This window comes from Bombina bombina, chromosome 1 (genome assembly GCF_027579735.1).
Source record: "Bombina bombina isolate aBomBom1 chromosome 1, aBomBom1.pri, whole genome shotgun sequence".
NCBI lineage: Eukaryota > Metazoa > Chordata > Amphibia > Anura > Bombinatoridae > Bombina > Bombina bombina.
The window spans coordinates 1028759097-1028780595 of record NC_069499.1 but is presented as its reverse complement, the minus strand read 5'-3'; the positions used below and the strand labels follow the sequence as shown (position 1 = coordinate 1028780595).

At 38.0% G+C, this 21499-nt stretch overlaps 1 protein-coding gene across 3 annotated transcripts in view; it reads right to left on the bottom strand.

The window, feature by feature from the left end:
- LOC128640832 (BPI fold-containing family C protein-like) overlaps positions 1 to 21499 on the bottom strand; it is a 199319-nt gene that overhangs the window by 100323 nt on the left and 77497 nt on the right. For all 3 annotated transcript variants that reach the window (XM_053693258.1, XM_053693266.1, XM_053693277.1), the window contains exons 9-10: positions 3849 to 3902; positions 2790 to 2960 (exon numbers count right to left, since the gene is read on the bottom strand). In XM_053693258.1, coding sequence (XP_053549233.1) covers positions 2790 to 2960; positions 3849 to 3902 — 225 coding nt within the window. The remainder of the gene's footprint in view (positions 1 to 2789; positions 2961 to 3848; positions 3903 to 21499) is intronic.

The following is a 21499-nucleotide window of genomic DNA, read 5'->3' as shown; positions in this document are numbered from 1 at the left end:
CTATGTTATGGCAATAGTGTCTTACTATTTTTGTTTTATTTTTTTGCTTCCTAATTAAATATCCCATATGTAACTTGGTTGTGCCTCCCACTGTAGTCTCTAAACAGATTAGGCTATTGCCTTGAATGGATACCTCTTTCTTAGGCTGATTCACATATCAGTTTTTGCCGTGCACATTATTGAGCATATAACAAGACTGGTACTACACAGGGTCTCATGGAAAATATTCAATGCTTACCAGCTCTCATCAGAACCACTTATTAATAAGTACTATTCCCTCAATCTTTCCCTGGTATCAGCCAATGGTTGAGTTAGTATGTAGCATGATATTACTATACATTTTCCACAATGCATCGTCATGGAATTGCCTTCTCCGATGTAAACAGCGGTAACACTCTTTTAGTAATAACTGCAATGTCTTTAAACTTTGAAGAAATGTATTGATTTTATTGTTTACAGCTTCATAAGTGTATTTGATTAATGCCTAATCTACTGAAACATTAGTGATCTTTTTGGCTATCTGATATGTACAGTGTCATAGCTCGCCTCTCTCACTACCTCTTATGGCAGTGGAATGTTAGTCACATGGTTGCTACACTTGCACATTCATCTTATTTACAGCAGCCATTATAACACTGACGATACAAAGTGCGAGTTCAGCTGCTACCATCCCACCCTGTGCCTATCTATATATTTAAGTCTGCAAAATACTATTTATCTATACAGCATCAGCTCTTGGAAAACACGTAACCCTATTTGGTCTGCAATATCAGTGACACCTTTTTTGGTGTTTCTTGTTGCATACATGTAGAGACAACCCCATGCTGTACTACTCCCTTAGTTCCTATAACATTATTTTATAACACTAGGTCAAGGAACAACCCTCACAGCTGCATCCCTAAAATTCGCATTACAAATTGGAATGCATGTACTCGCCCAACTCCCCCCATAGCCCCCATCTTCTCCCCAGTTTATTTCATGTTGACTAGAATACGCACTATATTATCACTCATTATGACCCTGAAATTCTAAACATGAGGATATTTCACCCACTTTTTTGTAGGGTGACATATATTTCCATAGTTTTAGTAGAAGGAGGTATTGGTTTTGTTTTATTTTATTTTAGTTTATTGTTGTTTAGTTTGTTATGTTAAAAATAAAACCCCAATGTTGTGTACAAATACTCTGCAAAAGGTTATCATTGAACCTGTAATTGAAAGTTGAAGATTCTGCATCAACATAGCTCTCATAATGTCTGTTTGTCCTGCGTGGCGCATTGATGTGGAATATGTATGATTGTATACATAAATAAAATTAAAAAAAAAAAAATATCACCTGAACATCTCTATGTAAACAAGAAAGATATTTTACCTCAAACGTTCCTCAGTAGCAACATCCCATTGTAAAGGACTTCTAAGCAGCAAATCAGTATGTCTGTCCCGGGACAGCTAAGGGATTGAGCATTGTGCACTCTCATGTTATTTCCCTATTCAGTTTAAGGACGTTTACCATGAAATCTCATGAGAGTTAAGTGAATTCTCATGAGATTACAGTAAAAGAGTTCATGACCTCAGCACTGTTAATGCTGATTGGCTGCTGTTCATTTCTTCATTTTTATTTTTTTTACCTGCAGCTGGGCAGCAGCTGAGTATAACTTTTTACACAGAACTTACTCTACTGAGCTGTGGAGATTGTGAGGTAAAATATCTTCCTTTTTTACATAGATATGCTCAGGTGATATTTTCCTGTTAGCTTTTTTACAGCTATACTGCATCAGTTTCAAGTGATTTAGCATATGAGTATTATGTCCCTTTAAGAGGAACTAAAACCATCCAACCTGCCCACAGAACAAGAAAAAGATTGAAAAGGTATCAGGGTTTTATCCACAGAGGAGCAGGAGTTTTAAGGCTATGGAGTTCCTACTCCAATCCCTCTTAAACAGATCTTCTCTAATGTGTGCTACGTAAGGGACCCAAGATAAGCTACTTTGATACTTATAAGGTGATTTTATTTAAGAACAGAAGTCACTAACCTACTGTGTCTGAAATTATAGAACTTAATTATGAAAACATTTCATTACATTGCATAAAATGAGTATAGTTCAATTTGAAAAAACAATCTAACAATGCTATAAACACAAGCATAGTTTTGTTTGTAGGCTATACAGTTTAACTTTATAAATTCTTAACATTAAAGGGATATAAACCCCTACATGTTTCTTTCATGATTTAGATAGAGAATGTAATTTTAAACAACTTTCTAATTTACTTCTATTATCAATGTACCTTCATTCTCTTGGTATCTTTTATTAAAAAGCAGGTATGTATGGTTAGGAGCTGGTCCCTTTCTGGAGCACTATATGGCAGCAGTTTTGCAAGAATGTTATCTATTTGACTAGATGGCAGCGCTATTTCCTGTCATGTTGTGCTCCAGATGCCTACCTAGGTATTTCTTCAACACATAATATCATAGGAACTAATCAAATTTGATAATAGAAGCAAATTGGAAACTTTATTAAAAATGGTATGCTCTGTTTGAATCTCAAAATCATTTTTATTTGGGTTTCATATCCCTTTAATGTACATATTTTCATACTTGGCAGTGCTATTTTATTTTTCTAAAGCTTTCATTTACTTGTAGCTTACTATATTAAGAGTTAGCGTTCTTTATTTCTTTCACACACATCTCTAAAAACTATATATATAGTATATTCCCTTATTTCAAAAAATGTTTTGCATCTATTATATAGGCAAATAAACACATTAGAAGCAAAGAAACAAAGAGCTTACCAGATTTATAGAGTATACTTCCTTTGTGATAAAATATGGCAGGACAACTAAGGCTTGAAGAATTCCATATAGCTCAACGGTGACCTTCTTGGGCATCAATCTGACCACTGGAGTGTTTGTGGCATTTACCATGATTACCATAGCTTGGGATATTGGATAATAGGAATTTAGCTATTATGAAAGAAAGGAGCAATTGAGAAGTTTGAACTAAGGTTAATTTTACTGTAGTTATATATGTGGAAAATAAATAGAGAGAAACCTAGTTTAACATAATTGAATCATTCACTGGTAAAGCTGAAGAACACACAATATTTCAGCCCCTAACTGTGCTTGAGCAATCATTTGCATCTCCTCATTTTTAGTGTTTAGGGCCTGTAGAATAACACAAGAACCCATAAAACTGGGAGACTACAGGAGTCATTTTAATTTTAGAGAATCTGGAGAAGTAATTAGTAGAGAATGGGCTACATAGATATTGCTTTATAACGAAAGAAGATTTCAAAGAGGGAGATCATATCATCAATTGTTTACTGATTGTTTTAAAGGGACATCTGGTAGTGTTATAGTAAAAATGTATAGTTTTGCTTATTTTTAAAAACATTGTGATGATATTTAGACTGCTATCCAAGCCCTGCCAGATGCATAAATACATTTACAGACTACTGCTGGCTCCTGGTTTTGTTTTCTGTCTTTTCATATGCAGGGAATGGGAGGAGTGTCTCCTCTTCTTGTTTTCCCATCCCATTTCACTGGGTGTCCCAAGCAAACCTCATAAATAGTGCTAAACTGGAAGCTTCTAAGTAAGTGTTTAAAATATATTATACTGGATTTTTAGATCTGCATTTGTGCATATTCTTCTTTACAGTAGTGTCTCTTACAAGCAGTTAAATGAACATTGTTGTATATTGTCCCTTAAAGTGTTTACAAGAGGTAAACAAGCAGGCATTGGGACTGTTGTAGACTTACACAAAGGCACACGAGTAACATTTAGGACTAATTTCCACACAAGTCATAGAGAAAAATACCCATAGCAACGGGTGGGAGAAAGAACACATTTACCTGAGGAATGACCGCTCCATAATCCCCTGTTCGTAACCAATAAGCATGAGGGAACTGCAATTTTGGAAAAGAAAAGATGATAAATTCCTAGACATATAAAATATTATATTTATTTTAAAACGTCTATGAATTATTGGTGCTTGAAGGAATTGTGGTGAATTTTAATTCAAGAACCTGATTATCTAAAAGTCTCTGGGTTATATAAAGCCACTATTTATATAACAGGAGTTTGGGGAAAAGGATTTTTGCTTTGTCTTCTGGATTAAGATAAACTATGCCTTTAACCCTTTTCAGTGCTAAGCGATTTTAACACACATGGGCCTCGATCCGATATGCAGCGTCGACCGCAAAAGCCGGCGACGCCAAATTTTGCGCTGGTTTTATCACATATACAGCGTAACCTAGGAGTTACACTTGTATATTTCTGCCTTCGGCCATAGTTTTTTGGCCCATAGACAGATATACCAAACCAGCGCAGTTTGGTATCCAATATACAGCGTAAGGACTTACGTGGCGAAAATGGAGAAATCTTACTCCATTTTCACCTCGCCACAAATTGCAGGCATAGTAAGCCTTACGCTGTGTATCGGAGCCCCGTAGCTCCCTAAACTACCTGCAAAATAAAACCTAACACCTAACGCATGCGCAATGTCTATCTACCTGTCAACCGCGATCCCCCGCCGCAATCCCTAATAAAGTTATTAACCCCTAAACCGCCGTTCCCGGACCCCGCCGCCAGCTACATTAACTACCCCCTAATGTGAGCCCCTTACACCGCCGCCACCTACATTAACTACTCCCTAATGTGAGCCCCTTACACCACCGCCACCTACATTACCTACCCCCTAATGTGAGCCCCTTACACTGCCGCCAGCTATATTAAATTATTAACCCCTAATCTAATCCCCCTACCCCGCCGCCAGCTATATTAAATTATTAACCCCTAATCTAATCCCCCTACCCCGCCGCCAGCTATATTAAATTATTAACCCCTAATCTAATCCCCCTACCCCGCCGCCAGCTATATTAAATTATTAACCCCTAATCTAATCCCCCTACCCCGCCGGCAGCTATATTAAATTAATTAACCCCTAATCTAATCCCCCTATACCGCCGCCACCTATATTAAATTAATTAACCCCTAAAATACTAAACTATCCCTACCACTAAACCTAAATCTAACCCTACAAATAGCCCTGAAAAGGGCTTTTTGCGTGGCATTACCCCAAAGTAAACAGCTCTATTGCCAGCCCTTAAAAGGGCTTTTTGCGGGGCTTTGCCCCAAAGTAATCAGCTCTTTTACCAGCCCTTAAAAGGGTTTTTGGCAGGGCATTGTCACAAAGTAATCAGCTCTCTTGCCTATAATCTAAATCCCCTACACCGCCACCACCTATAATAAATGTATTACCCCCTAATCTAATCCCCCTATACTGCCGCCACCTATAATAAATGTATTACCCCCTAATCTAATCCCCCTACACCGCCGCCACCTATATTAACTATATTAACCCTAATTATATTAGGGTTAATATAGTTAATATAGTTATTATATTATATATATATTAAGTATAATAACCCTATCTAACTCTAACACCCCTAACTAAATTCTTATTAAAATAAATCTAATTAATATTAATATTATTAATTTAAATATTCCTATTTAAATCTAAATACTTACCTATAAAATAAACCCTAAGATAGCTACAATATAATTAATAATTACATTGTAGCTATTTTAGGGTTTATATTTATTTTACAGGTAACTTGGTATTTATTTTAACTAGGTACAATAGCTATTAAATAGTTAATAACTATTTAATAGCTACCTAGTTAAAATAATTACCAATTTACCTGTAAAAAAAATCCTAACCTAAGTTACAAATACACCTACACTATCAATAAATTAAATAAACTACAAATATCTAAACTAAAATACAATTAAATACACTAAACTAAATTACAAAAAAAACAAACAAAAAATTAAAGATTACAAGAATTTTAAGCTAATTACACCTATTCTAAGCCCCCTAATAAAATAATAAAGCCCCCCAAAATAAAAAAATTCCCCTACCCTATTCTAAATTACAAAAGTTAACAGCTCTATTACCAGCCCTTAAAAGGGCCTTTTGCGGGGCATGCCCCAAAATAAACAGCTCTTTTGCCTGTAAAAAAAAACACAATACCACCCCCAACATTAAAACCCACCACCCACATACCCCTACTCTAAAACCACCAAAACCCACCTTAAAAAAACCTAACACTAAGCCCCAGAAGATCTCCCTACCTTGAGTCGTCTTTACCCAGCCGGGCCGAACTCTTCATCCAATCCGGGCGATATCTTCATCCAAGCAACAAAGATGAAGTCTTCCATCCGGCGATGTCTTCATCCAGGCGGCAAAGAAGAAGTCTTCCATCCCGGCGATGTCTTCATCCAAGCGGCAAAGAAGAGGTCCTCCATCGGGGCGAAATTTTCCTCCAAGCGGCATCTTCAATCTTCTTTCTTCAGCCAATCAGATTTTCTTACCTTAATTCCGATTGGCTGATAGAATCCTATCAGCCAATCGGAATTCGACGGACGCCATCTTGGATGACGTCATTTAAAGGAAACTTCATTCGTCGTTCAGTCGTCCGGCCAGCTGGATGTTCCGCGTCAGAGGGCTGAAGAAAGAAGATTGAAGATGCCGCTTGGAGGAAAACTTCACCCCGATGGAGGACCTCTTCTTTGCCGCTTGGATGAAGACATCGCCGGGATGGAAGACTTCTTCTTTGCCGCTTGGATGAAGATATCACCGGATGGAAGACTTCTTCTTTGCCGCTTGGATAAAGAAATTGCCCGGATTGGATGAAGAGTTCGGCCCGGCTGGGTGAAGACGACTCAAGGTAGGGAGATCTTCTGGGGCTTAGTGATAGTTTTTTTTAAGGGGGGTTTGGGTGGGTTTAGAGTAGGGGTATGTGGGTGGTGGGTTTTAATGTTGGGGGGTGGTATTGTGTTTTTTTAACAGGCAAAAGAGCTGTTTACTTTGGGGCATGCCCCGCAAAAGGCCCTTTTAAGGGCTGGTAATAGAGCTGTTAACTTTTGTAATTTAGAATAGGGTAGGGAATTTTTTTTATTTTGGGGGGCTTTATTATTTTATTAGGGGGCTTAGAATAGGTGTAATTAGCTTAAAATTCTTGTAATCTTTTTTAATTTTTGTAATTTAGTGTTTGTTTGTTTTTGTAATTTAGTTTAGTGTATTTAATTGTATTTTAGTTTAGATATTTGTAGTTTATTTAATTTATTGATAGTGTAGGTGTATTTGTAACTTAGGTTAGGATTTTTTTTACAGGTAAATTGGTAATTATTTTAACTAGGTAGCTATTAAATAGTTATTAACTATTTAACAGCTATTGTACCTAGTTAAAATAAATACCAAGTTACCTGTAAAATAAATATAAACCCTAAAATAGCTACAATGTAATTATTAATTATATTGTAGCTCTCTTAGGGTTTATTTTATAGGTAAGTATTTAGATTTAAATAGGAATATTTAAATTAATAATATTAATATTAATTAGATTTATTTTAATAAGAATTTAGTTAGGGGTGTTAGAGTTAGATAGGGTTATTATACTTAATATATATATATATATAAGCAGGTAGAAGAAAGTGCACTCCAAAGGACTTACTTGTTGATCCACTTTATTGTGAACGTTTTCGAGCCTGACTGGCTCGTCCTCAGACAGACAAAACAACAACAATTGCATTTCCCACCACCAGGACTTAAATACCCAACCTTAATTACGTGTACGTTCTACACATTTGTCACGCCCCCAGGGAGGAGGAGTAAAACAGCTGTGTCAGCGTACAAATCAGCTAAAAAACAAAATGTAATAAAAACATCAAACAATTTGATAGAATTAGTGCGCAATAACAAGACCAATATGTAATATGCTGAACTTAATAAACAGGTCTATTACCTGAAACTGCTGGGGAATAAAGTACCGTAGTGTGTTATCATGTGACAGAGATCGGTATACTACCGAGGAAAATAATGGGCAAGACCTCTGACAACCTCAGAACCAGGATGGCAAACCATCGGTCAGCCATCCGCACTGCCCTCAAGAAGGGGACTTCAGAACAGCCGGTAGCACGGCACTTTGCTGAACACCAACACACAGTGGCGGACTTGAAATATACTATAATTGATCATGTCCCCCCTCTGACACGAGGTGGGGACCGTAACAACCTATTACTGCAAAGAGAGGCACGTTGGATGTACAAACTTGACACAGTGACACCAAAGGGACTTAATGTCTACCTGGATTGGCAGGTGTTCCTTTAAGGGAGACCAACAGAGAATTGAGAGCCACTTTCCATTCAACCTATGATTGGCCTTATCGAAAACCTCTTTTTGATAACGCAATATTTATTCTAATGTATCATGGTTAGTTAGCATTATTTTTCAGTAGCAGTATTTGGCACCTTTTTTGGCTAACAGCCTTGCTTATTAGTAATATGCTTAACCTAAGTAGGTGTGTTCTATAAATGCTGTTATATTTTTTCTACTTCAATCCTATAGATCTGTATTTTTGTACTATCTATTTATCAGTAGGTATATCTACCTTCCCATTTATTTGACTAGTCTGTACAGCTCCCTTATTGAACATTTTATTTTATTTTATTCTAAGTTGTCACCACAGCTTACTGCTTCTATTGACAGGTTTGTTTTCCCCACGGTTAACATGCCTTCCTGCACTGTCCCATAATGTCGGGTCGTTGTTGCCCCTAAGTATACCGATATTGGTTTGACAGTTTGCGGTTGTCATGACAACTGTGGCAGATTCCTATATTAGCTCCATGCAACCAAAAGCGTTGCCTTATGCAAAGTCTGTATTGCCGGCTGCTACTAGTTATCTGTTTTTTTTTCCCCCTTTTGAATTTAGGTTACATTTTCAACCGACATTGTGTTATAGCGCTGTTCCGCTGTGGGTTTGCCTGTTTACCGTTGCTATGGTTACTTTGACACATTCATCGCTGATAATCAACTACGGTGTTTGCAATGTTCCTTTCTAGTTACAGCATCATTCACATAATGCTCTGTGCATTCCCAGTATAAATCTCTGAACCGCTTCGCCACACATTGATATTCATATGTTCTGTGCCCATTATTTTCCTCGGTAGTATACCGTTCCCTGTCACATGATAACACACTACGGTACTTTATTCCCCAGCAGTATCAGGTAATAGAACTGTTTATTAAGTTCAGCATATTACATATTGGTCTTGTTATTGCGCACTAATTCTATCACATTGTTTGATATTTTTATTACATTTTGTTTTTTAGCTGATTTGTACGCTGACACAGCTGTTTTACTCCTCCTCCCTGGGGGCGTGACAAATGTGTAGAACGTACACGTAATTAAGGTTGGGTATTTAAGTCCTGGTGGTGGGAAATGCAATTGTTGTTGTTTTGTCTGTCTGAGGACGAGCCAGTCAGGCTCGAAAACGTTCACAATAAAGTGGATCAACAAGTAAGTCCTTTGGAGTGCACTTTCTTCTACCTGCTTACACATACTGTTTGTTGCACCCAAGGCAGCTGACTGATAAGCTTGGAGTGCACATTGTCTACAAAATTAATATATATAATATAATAACTATATTAACTATATTAACCCTAATATAATTAGGGTTAATATAGTTAATATAGGTGGCGGCGGTGTAGGGGGATTAGATTAGGGGGTAATACATTTATTATAGGTGGTGGCGGTATAGGGGGATTAGATTAGGGGGTAATACATTTATTATAGGTGGCGGCGGTGTAGGGGATTTAGATTATAGGCAAAAGAGCTGATTACTTTGTGACAATGCCCCGCCAAAAGCCCTTTTAAGGGCTGGTAAAAGAGCTGATTACTTTGGGGCAAAGCCCCGCAAAAAGCCCTTTTAAGGGCTGGCAATAGAGCTGTTTACTTTGGGGTAATGCCACGCAAAAAGCCCTTTTCAGGGTAGGTTTAGTGGTAGGGATAGTTTAGTATTTAAGGGTTAATTAATTTAATATAGGTGGCGGCGGTATAGGGGGATTAGATTAGGGGTTAATTCATTTAATATAGCTGGAGGCGGGGTAGGGGGATTAGATTAGGGGTTAATAAATGTAATATAGGTTGCGGCGGTGTAGGGGGATTTAGATTAGGGGTTAATAAATGTAATATAAGTGGCGGTGGTGTAGGGGGATTTAGATTAGGGGTTAATAATTTTAATATAGCTGGGGGCAGGGTAGGGGGATTAGATTAAGGGTTAATAATTTTAATATAGCCGGCGGCGGGGTAGGAGCTCACATTAGGGGGTAGTTAATGTAGATGGTGGCGGGGTAGGAGCTCACATTAGGGGGTAGGTAATGTAGGTGGCGGCGGTGTAAGGGGCTCACATTAGGGGGTAGTTAATGTAGGTGGTGGCGGGGTCCGGTAGCGGCGGTTTAGGGGTTAATAACTTTATTAGGTGTGGCGGGGTCCGGGAGCGGCGGTTTAGGGGTTAATACATTTTTTTATTATTATGAGAGTGAGGGGGGATAGCGGATAGAGGGGTATACGTGTCGGGCTATGTTTGGGAGGCGTGTTAGACAGTATGGGAGATTTTATAACTTTAGTCAGGTTTTGTAGGTGCCGGCAGTTTCTAAAGTGCCGTAAGTCACTGGCGACTCCAGAAATTTGGACTTACGCAGATTTCTGGACATCGCTGGTTTATCAGACTTACAGCACTTTAGCATCTGATGGTGCCGTATATGTGATAGCTCGAGTTGCAAGCTGAAACTACGGGCGGCGGGGGTTCCCTCGCTTGTGCCGCAAACTACGATCTATATCGGATCGCGCCCCAGTTCTGAGCCAATTTGAGCTTACTACCTACATATAAACACTATTGTAAGTCAAATTTCAGTGAGTGACCCACACAAATTATATATTTTTTTTTTTTCAACAGGCCCAGCAGATTCAGAATCTACCAATGTTGGGCTAGAATACGAGTGGGTTTGTAAAGGATGTTTGGGTGCATCAGACGTAGCGTGTATTACAGGTTCAAAATAAATGTGTTTGGTCAAGCACAATTGAATTTAATGCACGTCGGAATATCACGACTGGTTACAGTTACACTTGGCTAAAAAGTTGCACAAAACACATCCAAATTATATTAAAAAATACAGTAACACTAATAATAACACTGTCTAATAAAAAATATTAAAAACATTGCCTTAAAATTTATAAGGGCTCACAGATATGAGGTCTCAGGTGTCAGAAAAAAAGGCTGCAAAGGGCTTTAACATAGACATACATACATATTAGATGTGCAATTCGTTTAGTTCTGAATCAAAATTCAGACAAAATTCAGGTGATTTGGAGATTCGGATGAATCACCATAGTAACGAAACTAAATTAATGCGAATTAATTTGTAACAAAACATCCAAATTAGTTTGGATTAATTTGTTTTATTCGAATGGCCATGGCGCAATAGTCTGACTCTCTGGACTAATCATAATTCCTTTGCCATTCCATATTTATTATAAAAAAAAGGAATAGAGCTATATTCCAATTAAATATAGTGAGATAGAAAAGTAAAATAATTAATTTTGTGTTTGTTTGAACCATCCGAATCAACGTAACATAAAAGAACAAATAAATCAGAAAATAATGAACTTCCAAATGCATCCGAAACGAATGACTGCGATAACAAATCAATCAGAATGCATCCGAAACAAATGACTGCTATATAACAAATCAATCCGAATGCAACAAAATTAAATAAAAAAAATAATACAGAATCGATACGAAACTATACGAAACTTTCAGATGTGCACATGTCTAATACATATACATGTCTTAATATGTATGTGTATATATATATATGTATATATATGTGTTTACATATGTATTTATGTATTGATATGTGTTTATATGCATTTACTGACATATATACACATATAAACACATAAATCTATATTTATAGAAATATATATTTAGGAATAAAAAGTACATGATTTTCTATGTGAAGAACATAGGAATGTAAAATATTAATTTTGCGCATTGCGCTTCTCAATTTAGATCTTAACGTGGTTTGGTTAGCGCACATGAAAACTTAGTATTAAGGCGCGTTATTGAAATATTACATATAAAATATTTCAAAAAATAATACAAATTATTAAAAATGATTAAACATACTTTAAAATATAGATATATTATATGGAGTATTTACAATATTTTACAGTATGTTTAATAATGTGTTACTAATTACTAATTATTATTTATAAATATTTGATATGTAATATTTCAATAACGTGTCTTAAGAATACTAACTTTTCATGAGCACTTACCCAACCATGTTAAGATCTAAATTGAGGAATAGTGATGTTGCGAACCTAAAATTTTGCGTTCGCGAACGGCGGACGCAAACTTCCACAACTGTTTGCGAACGGGCGAACCGGGAGAACCGCCATAGACTTCAATAGGCAGGCGAATTTTAAAACCCACAGGGACTCTTTCTGGCCACAATAGTGATGGAAAAATTGTTTCAAGGGTACTAACACCTGGACTGTGGCATGCCGGAGGGGGATCCATGGCAAAACTCCCATGGAAAATTACATAGTTGATGCAGAGTCTGGTTTTAATCCATAAAGGGCATAAATCACCTCACATTCCTAAATTGTTTGGATTAACGTGCTTTAAAACATCAGGTATGTACACTACTGTTACACCAGATATGAGTTGCACTGGGGTGACACTGTGCCCTGGCAGGCACTGAAACACACACGCATGAAGGAAACTAACTGCTATTATTTCACATTCAAAAAAGTGTTGTTTTTTTTAAATATACACTACTGTTACACCAGATATGAGTTGCACTGGGGTGACACTGTGCCCTGGCAGGCAGGCAGGCAGGCACTTAAACGCACACGTGTGAAGGAAACTGACTGCTATTATTTAACACAGTCAAAAAAGTGTTGTTTTTTTTAAATCTACACTACTGTTACACCAGATATGAGTTGCACTGGGGTGACACTGTGCCCTGGCAGGCAGGCACTTAAACGCACACGTGTGAAGGAAACTGACTGCTATTTTTTAACACAGTCAAAAAAGTGTTTTTTTTTTTTAAATCTACACTACTGTTACACCAGATATGAGTTGCACTGGGGTGACAATGTGCCCTGGCAGGCAGGCACTTAAACGCACACGTCTGAAGGAAACTGACTGCTATTATTTAACACAGTCAAAAAAGTTTTTTTTTTTTTTTAAATCTACACTACTGTTACACCAGATATGAGTTGCATTGGGGTGACACTGTGCCCTGGCAGGCAGGCACTTAAACACACACGTGTGAAGGAAACTGACTGCTATTATTTAACACAGTCAAAAAAGTTTTTTTTTTTTTAAATCTACACTACTGTTACACCAGATATGAGTTGCACTGGGGTGACACTGTGCCCTGGCAGGCAGGCACTTAAACGCACACGTCTGAAGGAAACTGACTGCTATTATTTAACGGGTGGAAAAATGGCAAATAGATGGCGCTGGTCTGTACAGTGATGTTTCTCTATATGGCGAAGAGAAAAAGGGCTTGAGGTGTGTGTAGGATCCAATTAATATAAGTGCAGTATACTCACTCCATAAGTAGTGGGAGTTCAGCTGCAATGTAATGTGTCTCCAGAGTGATGTAGTTCCCCAGAATAGTTTCAGAATCTCTCAAGAACCTGTTAATAGGTCTGCAAGCAAATGAAGACTCAAAATGACCAAAGGTGTCCAGTAAATCAAGAAAAAACTAAATAGTAACTTACTCCATAAATAGGAGAATCCAGCTTGTCTCAGCAAAGAAGAATATCAACAGTCTTCCAACTTTGATAAAAAGATATTTATTTAAGCTCAACGCGTTTCAACTTTTAGCAAGTCTTTCTCAAGAGCAATATAAAATCAATAAAAGCAAGTAGCTACTTGCTTTTATTGATTTTATATTGCTCTTGAGAAAGACTTGCTAAAAGTTGAAACGCGTTGAGCTTAAATAAATATCTTTTTATCTGTTACACCAGATATGAGTTGCACTGGGGTGACACTGTGCCCTGGCAGGCAGGCACTTAAACGCACATGTGTGAAGGAAACTGACTGCTATTATTTAACACAGTCAAAAAAGTGTTTTTTTTTTTAAATCTACACTACTGTTACACCAGATATGAGTGGTGGCACTGGGCAAGTGGGCACAGTATACGCTGTGAGCCTGACACACACGCTGGCAGGCAGGCAACTGCAATTAGATTACACAGGAAAAAAAAAAAAGCAGCCCTAAAAAGGGCTTTTTGGGGTGCTGTCCTTACAGCAGAGATCAGATGAGTCCTTCAGGACTGTAGTGGACACTGAATACACTAGCCTAGCTATCGATTTCCCTACTAAATCAGCAGCAGCTACACTGTCCCTCCTCTCACTAACAATGCAGCTTCCGAATGAATCTAAAATGGATGCTGTCCAGGAGGTAGGAGGGTCTGGGAGGGAGGGTCTGCTGCTGATTGGCTGGAATGTGCCTGCTGACTGTGAGCTACAGGGTCAAAGTATTACTCAATGATGACGAATAGGGGGCAGATCAAACATTGCATATGTTCCCCACCGCGGCGAACGCAAACATGCTATGTTCGCCGGGAACTATTCGCCGGCGAACAATTCGCGACATCACTATTGAGGAACCAATGTTCTTCACATAGAAAATAATGTACTTTTTATATTTAAATATATATTTCTATATATCGGATACTGTTAATGTAAAATACATATCTATACCTACATATCTATAGGAATATATATGCAGGTATAGGTATATACACATAGATATAGAAATATGTGTTTAAGAAAAAAAAGACATTATCTCATTCAAATGAGGGGACTTGGAGGTCCGTGTCTAGTAATGGAGTTGAATTTGAGGGGTTTAAACAGCAACCCCCTCATCCACCTACCTTACCTGCCTGTCATTTTGTAGTCCAGCCCCTCTGTGACATCACCACACATGTTCGTGGTAACATCACCAGCACTCCCATGTAGCTCTGGGAATGCCGCCCACTATGCCACCAACATTCAGCCCTGCAGTGCAGTGGAATCGCTGATACAGTTCTGTGATCAGCAATTCCCCTTCACGATGAGAACAGTGTGTGACACAGGCAGCAGTTGACATCATGACCCATTCTCGTCATGCTCAGGCAATCAGTTAAGGAGACCTAGGAGGATCAAAGCCTCAATTGAAGTAACCTTTATACTCCCTGATTTGTGCAATGTTTGGTTGCTTGTTTATTGAGACATTCATGTTCTGGCATTTGTTTCTCTATTTTTGGGCTACTGGTTTTGACTTTGGCTTTCCTGACCTAATTTGTGCTTTCTAATGATTTTATTTTTACTGACTTTTGCCGGTTCCTGAATAAACCTTTGTTACTAATTTGGTACTGTATTTATTTGAGCTGGTTTTGACTATGTTATTTCTGCCTACTCTGTTCCTGATATCATTGCTCTGTGATTGCTGTATCTGAGTTCATGATAATTGCAGTTCCCTACAACAGATGTCCTCCATTTTGTGTGAGCCGCCCTTCAGTACCCTGTGCAGTGTTGCATTTGTCTAGAATATGTAACCAAACTTATTTTAAGGTACGTTTATTATGCTCAGACTTAAAATACTTTACCTTAGTTTGTGTTTGATATTAATTAGTTTCTTTGCATTGCAGATAACTGATTTAAAGGGACATTCCAGCCCAAATGGGGATCCACATGGATGCATTTCAGTTTTGCATAAAATAATTTTTGTAATATACATATATTAGCAAAAAATGCTTCTAATAAAAGCTATAGCTGTTTCAAAAGTGTATTTAAGTATGCACCATCATTTTAAACACAGCACTTTCTCAGAGAGCCTAATGCGCTTGTACCATCTGGTAATGACTCAATTTGTTCATTGTTGACATGATACAAGCCCTACTGGAGTTCTGAGCAACCTCAGTATTTAAAATTCTGGTGCACTGAGAATATCTAGCTATGCTTCACATGCACGTGTAGAGAAAAAAGGTAACTCGAAAACAGTGATAGTTTTTACTAGAAGCATTTTTGCCAATACATCTATATTGCAAATATGTTTCTATTCAATGATATAATTCATCTATGTGCATTTACATTTTGACTAGAATGTCCCTTTAAGCATTTGAGAAAAAGTTCAGTTAGCAAGTTTGGTTTTCAAGAAAGAACTGCCATTAATTCCAGCTTGTTACACTGTAGAACAGCAGAATTCCACCTAAAGCTGGTGAATAGTACCCGTGCTTAGCAAGGAAACTGGTTGGCTGCTTGTTACACCCCTATTGTAATACTTTTAAGGCAGATTTTACCTTGAGAAAAGTGTTTCAGTAAGCGGTATTCTCTGGATTTATTGATAAATGACATTAAAATTTGTAAGGAAATTGTTCTGCAAAAATTGTATTTAATGGATAAATTTAACATTTATATTGAAATTTCACAGGAAAAAAATATTTAATAGGTTTAAAGGTCAAAATTCAAATGCGTGTGGTTGCATTTCAGTTTTTTTTTTTTTATTGAGGTATAATTTTGCGGCATACAAACATAAACAACATTACAATCTTTATGAAAAAAATTGTTCCACGTTAGAGAACCATACATAGTATACAAAAATACAATACGTATTATGTAACATATCTAGCAGTCAAAATAGTCAGAATATCTGCCAAGTAAACTGTATGTCTTCCAAATAAAATAAAAGGCCACTTTTGGACCTTGTAGTACTATAGTGATAACCATTTAAAAGACAACCCTGAACAGTAAAGGACCACTCTTGGGTCTCAAATTGTAAACCTCTATTTTCTTGTATTTTTTTTTTAATTATTGATAACAACGTTATATCTGAACTATTATAAGCAGTTACGGAAAGTATTAATCCCAACGTTATATCTGGACCACTATAAACCGTTAAGCATATAGGACCGCTCTTGGGTCCTGAGGACTATAGTGATATAATATTCTAGTAGAGAGAATTATACCTAAGAACCTGTCCAAAGATCTATAACATACATAGAGATCTTGCATCAATTGTGTTCAAAGAAAGGGTCATATAGAGGTATTAGAGAATGGAAATTCTAAAAGATCAACATCCAACTGTTATAAGTTATACAGAACCTAGAGCAGCTCACAATGATCCCAGCTATCTGAACCTTTTTATATCTCCTCACGTGGCAGTTGAATGGAAGGGAACATATTTGTCAGCAATATAAATATTAGTACAGAAGTTAAAGTTATATAACATTTGTTTTACTTCCATGGTCTTAACGGCTTTGTATTATGTGTAACTAGACCTTAAACCTTTTCCCCTAAGAATTATTTCAGAGGTCCTGAAAACCATAGCAACTCAAATAAATACTGTATATGACAATGAACACTAGAGTTACTACTTACAGCTCATCGGAGCCTTTGTTGAAATATCTAGGAGCTGAACCAAAACCTAGTATCTTCTAATATAGAGCAAAAGCTCACATATAAACTTAGTGCTGTGCTGTATAAAAAGTTGGTGAAAATAAAGTTATAATAGTTTAAAAGGCAACTTACTGTCTATGATACCATGTAATTAAATCTAATCTCCCTGGTACGGGCCCTATACCTAGGAGACTGGGAAATCTAACACATTAATTATTGGTGGACCATAGGAGATAAGTAAAATTGATCCGCTTAGATTAAGTACTATATTAGCCAGGGCTAGCATTAGCTTACTAAATAACCTAGATATTGTCCATTAAGCATAATGGAGCACATAAGTAATATTAGCATAAGAAGGCATGAGTTAGTATAAACAAGTATGCTGAAAGCTAACTCACTCTAACATGTAGAAACTAAGTAACCCTAAGAATAAAGGTAAAGAATAATGGGGATATATTAAAATATAGCAGAATTATGGAAGAGTCCCTAACTGAAGTTTAGACTAAATGAAATGCAGGTAGACATATGCATCAAAGTGAACATAACAAATAACATAGAAGAGGTAAGTGTCCACTAAAACATTGTCCCTGTAATATCATACTATTCAGTATTTCACGGTACATGAACATGTAAAAAAGGCATGAGTATACAGCAATACTTGCACAAGGTAAAATAGCTCAAGACAACCATGTCCATAAAAAAAAAAAGTAAAGCCAACAAAATAGGGACTTTTCAGCACGGAAGTAAATCTGCTATGTCTCATGCAGCGCCATTGTAGTTTCTCATAATTACATTGCGGCAGGGTTACAGCAGTGAGAATCTATCCAATTCCAGCTCTCACAGTGTCACACCCGTATGCAAATCTGAGAAAAATAAAATAATTTTAGTATGAATGGTAAGACCTCAATTGCCGAGACAAAATAAATCTATATTAATGTAACAGAAAGTTACTGAAAAATACAATGACAGGTTGTATCTTCAATTGTAACACCAAGCTGTGATTTCTATAATGGTGGTGTAAATAGTATTACCCTATAGCTGCCACATGTGCAAAGGAATACACTGAGGGAATGCAGCAGGGAAATCGGTTTACACCCCAGAGGTCAGATAAGGCAAATGGGTAAAACAAAAAATTAGAATAAGATGCACAACAACTATAAAAAATAATCAATAGTTAGTGCAACAAGTAAGTGAATGAGGTGTGATTGAACAAAAATAAAAATAAATTATTATAGGAAAATATGAACGTTATATATTGTCCAATTAGCATAAAACTGGATAGGAGTGGAATTTAGGTGCAGGATACCACAGCAGAATAATATGAAGTTTAGGCTTACCGGAGAATCAAATCGTTTTGAGAGAGCTGTGATACAATGTATGGTTATAGAACGCTGTGTAGTCCGACTGTGCTGAAGTTGGCGTGTGACGTCACAGCCTCGTGGCTTGCATGAGCGTGATTGTATCCCAGCTGACTGCCGATGCAGTGTAATCCGGAGCAGAGAAAATAAGGAGCAGTAGAGATGACAAAGTGTTAGAGAGCGCTGTGGATGAATAACATAATATATTTTTACCAAATGCTGAATCGTAGGGAATGTGAACACTCTTCACTTTGGCAGGTTGATCTGGTTGCGTGAATCCGTCTGTTGAAAACTCAGTACAGAGCAGGAGTTGGCTTGTAGTGTATGAGAGGTATAACTTCAATACTAAGCAATTTGTGAAGTGGGAGGCAACCTTAAATAGGGTGGAGAGGATAAGGTGAGCAGAGAATTAAAGGGATAGTGATTACTGACAGGTAGTATGAGAGGAATCCCTGACACACAGGTATCATCATTCCTCTATATCACTCAAGAGGGCATAGACTAGGCTTAGTGTTTCATGTCTATGGAGTGCCTCAGGGTCCGTGTGCACAATACCCGGTCTGAATAGGGGGACCACAAAACCGTTTGTATCGAAAGCCTCTCCTTTTCTGCCTATATTAACAGTCTCCGCTGCATAAGGAGCTGCCTCCCCATCTGAGTTACTTCGTCAGCAATCAGCTAGCGGCTGTGCGTCACATGAACCTCCGATCTCCTCAGTAGCAGGGCCTAGTTCCAATTCCTCCTCCCCTGAACTAACTGATTTGCCCTGAACCTCCGTAGCACCATGCAACTCCATGGGACTCTGTACTCCATCTGCATGCCGGGTAAGTGGGACCCAGCCTGTGTAACAATCCGATTTACAGGGTAGTAGTCTCCGGAGATAATCTTTTAGCTGCTGTTGGAAATTACTACAGCAATCTCTAATTAGTTGTGAAGAATGACGTTCCCATCTGTTGAGTAGATCCTCCATTTCCCGGGTATGCAGATATCTAAGGGTGGTTGTTGGTATTAAACAGTATTAGGCGTACAATGAAGACAGTCACGGTACCACTCTCTCTCTTTAGAATTATACAAGTAGTAAGATTATCACTCAAACTCCGTAAATTTACCCCCGAGGGGGGGGTGTTGCATCTCGTGTTAGGCCGCCACCTAAGATCCAACGGCCCAGTGCAGTCCATGAGAGTATATTGAAACTGCATGCTTTGCTAGAAGAGAAAAACATATATATTCTAGATGTACACAGTGTCCAGTCCTGAAATATGCTGTTATAAAAGGTCGATTGTGAGATATGCTACTGATAATTGGAGGATTATCCCCAGGTATCTCAGAGCTACTATTTTTTCAGTCCTCCATGGCTGCTGCCCGGACACGCCCCCTGCATTTCAGTTTTTAATAGAAATATTTTTGCAATATACTTCCATTAACAAAAATGCTTCTCGAAAGTTATTACTGTTTTTCAGTGGCATAATCACATATTTTGTGAGTGCCCCGTGCAGCAGAATTCAAACACCACATCTTCTCAGAAAGTCTGAAGTAGCTTGTATGACACATATTAAGGGGCTGATTTATCAAGCCCCGTATACATCTGTTTCCGTGTGAGCCTTCAGACTGCTATTCCTTAATTTGCCTGCCACCTCTGAGGCGGCAGACAGCAATCAGCCCGATTGACACCCCCTGCTAGCAGCCAATTGGCCACGAATGTGCAGGGGGCGGTATTGCACAAGCATTTCACGAGAAATGCTTATGCAATTTTAAATGCTGACAGCTTTTATCTCTGTGCAGCGGACATGATCCACTGTATGATAAATTGGTCCCTTTGTCTTTGCTAATGCAGTACACACCATCGCCAGCTCTCTGAGCAGGCATGGTGTTTGAATCCTGATCCTTGAGTCACAAGTAGCATATGTGCATATGCCGCTGAAACAATAACTTTTACTAGTAGCATTTTTGATAATGGAAGCATATTGAAAAAATGCTTCAATTTACAATTTCCATCCTTTATGTCCTTTTCGGGCACACAGTAGAAGCCGTAAAAAAAATCTGCACTGCACATGCAAAAAGTAGGAAATTTAAATCCCATTCGGCTAGATTACGAGTGGTGGCGACGTTGGGGGCAGCAGATTAGGGGTTAATAAGTGTAGGTAGGTGGCAGCGACATTGGGGGCGGCAGTTTAGGGGTTAATAAATATAATGCAGGTGTCTGCGATGTTGGGGGGCAGCAGATTAGGGGTTAATACATATAATGTAGGTGGCGGCGGTGTCCGGAGCTGCAGATTAGGGGTTAATAAGTATAATGTAGGTGTCGGCGATGTCGGGGGCAGCAGATTAGGGGTTAATAAGTGTAAGATTAGGGGTGTTTAGATTCGGGTTTCATGTTAGGGTGTTAGTTGTAAACATAACTTTTATTTCCCCATAGGAATCAATGGGGCTGCGTTACTGAGTTTTACGCTGCTTTTTTGCAGGTGTTAGACTTTTTCTCAGCCGGCTCTCCCCATTGATTCCTATCGGGAAATCGTGCACAAGCACGTATAACCAGCTCACCGCTGACTTAAGCAGTGCTGGTATTGGAGTGCGGTAACATTTTGCTCAACGCTCACTTCTTGCCTTTTAACGCCGGGTTTGTAAAAACCTGTAATACCAGCGCTGCAGGTAAGTGAGCGGTGAGAGAAAACTGCTCGTTAGCACTGCATAGCCTCTAACGCAAAACTCATAATCTGGCCGATTGTATCTATAATATGGAGCAGATTAATCATTCAGTTTGACAAGTTTAGAACTTCAGGACAAAGAGTTTTTGTTCAATAAAGCAAACAACAAGAAAGATTAAATATTTTACCTTA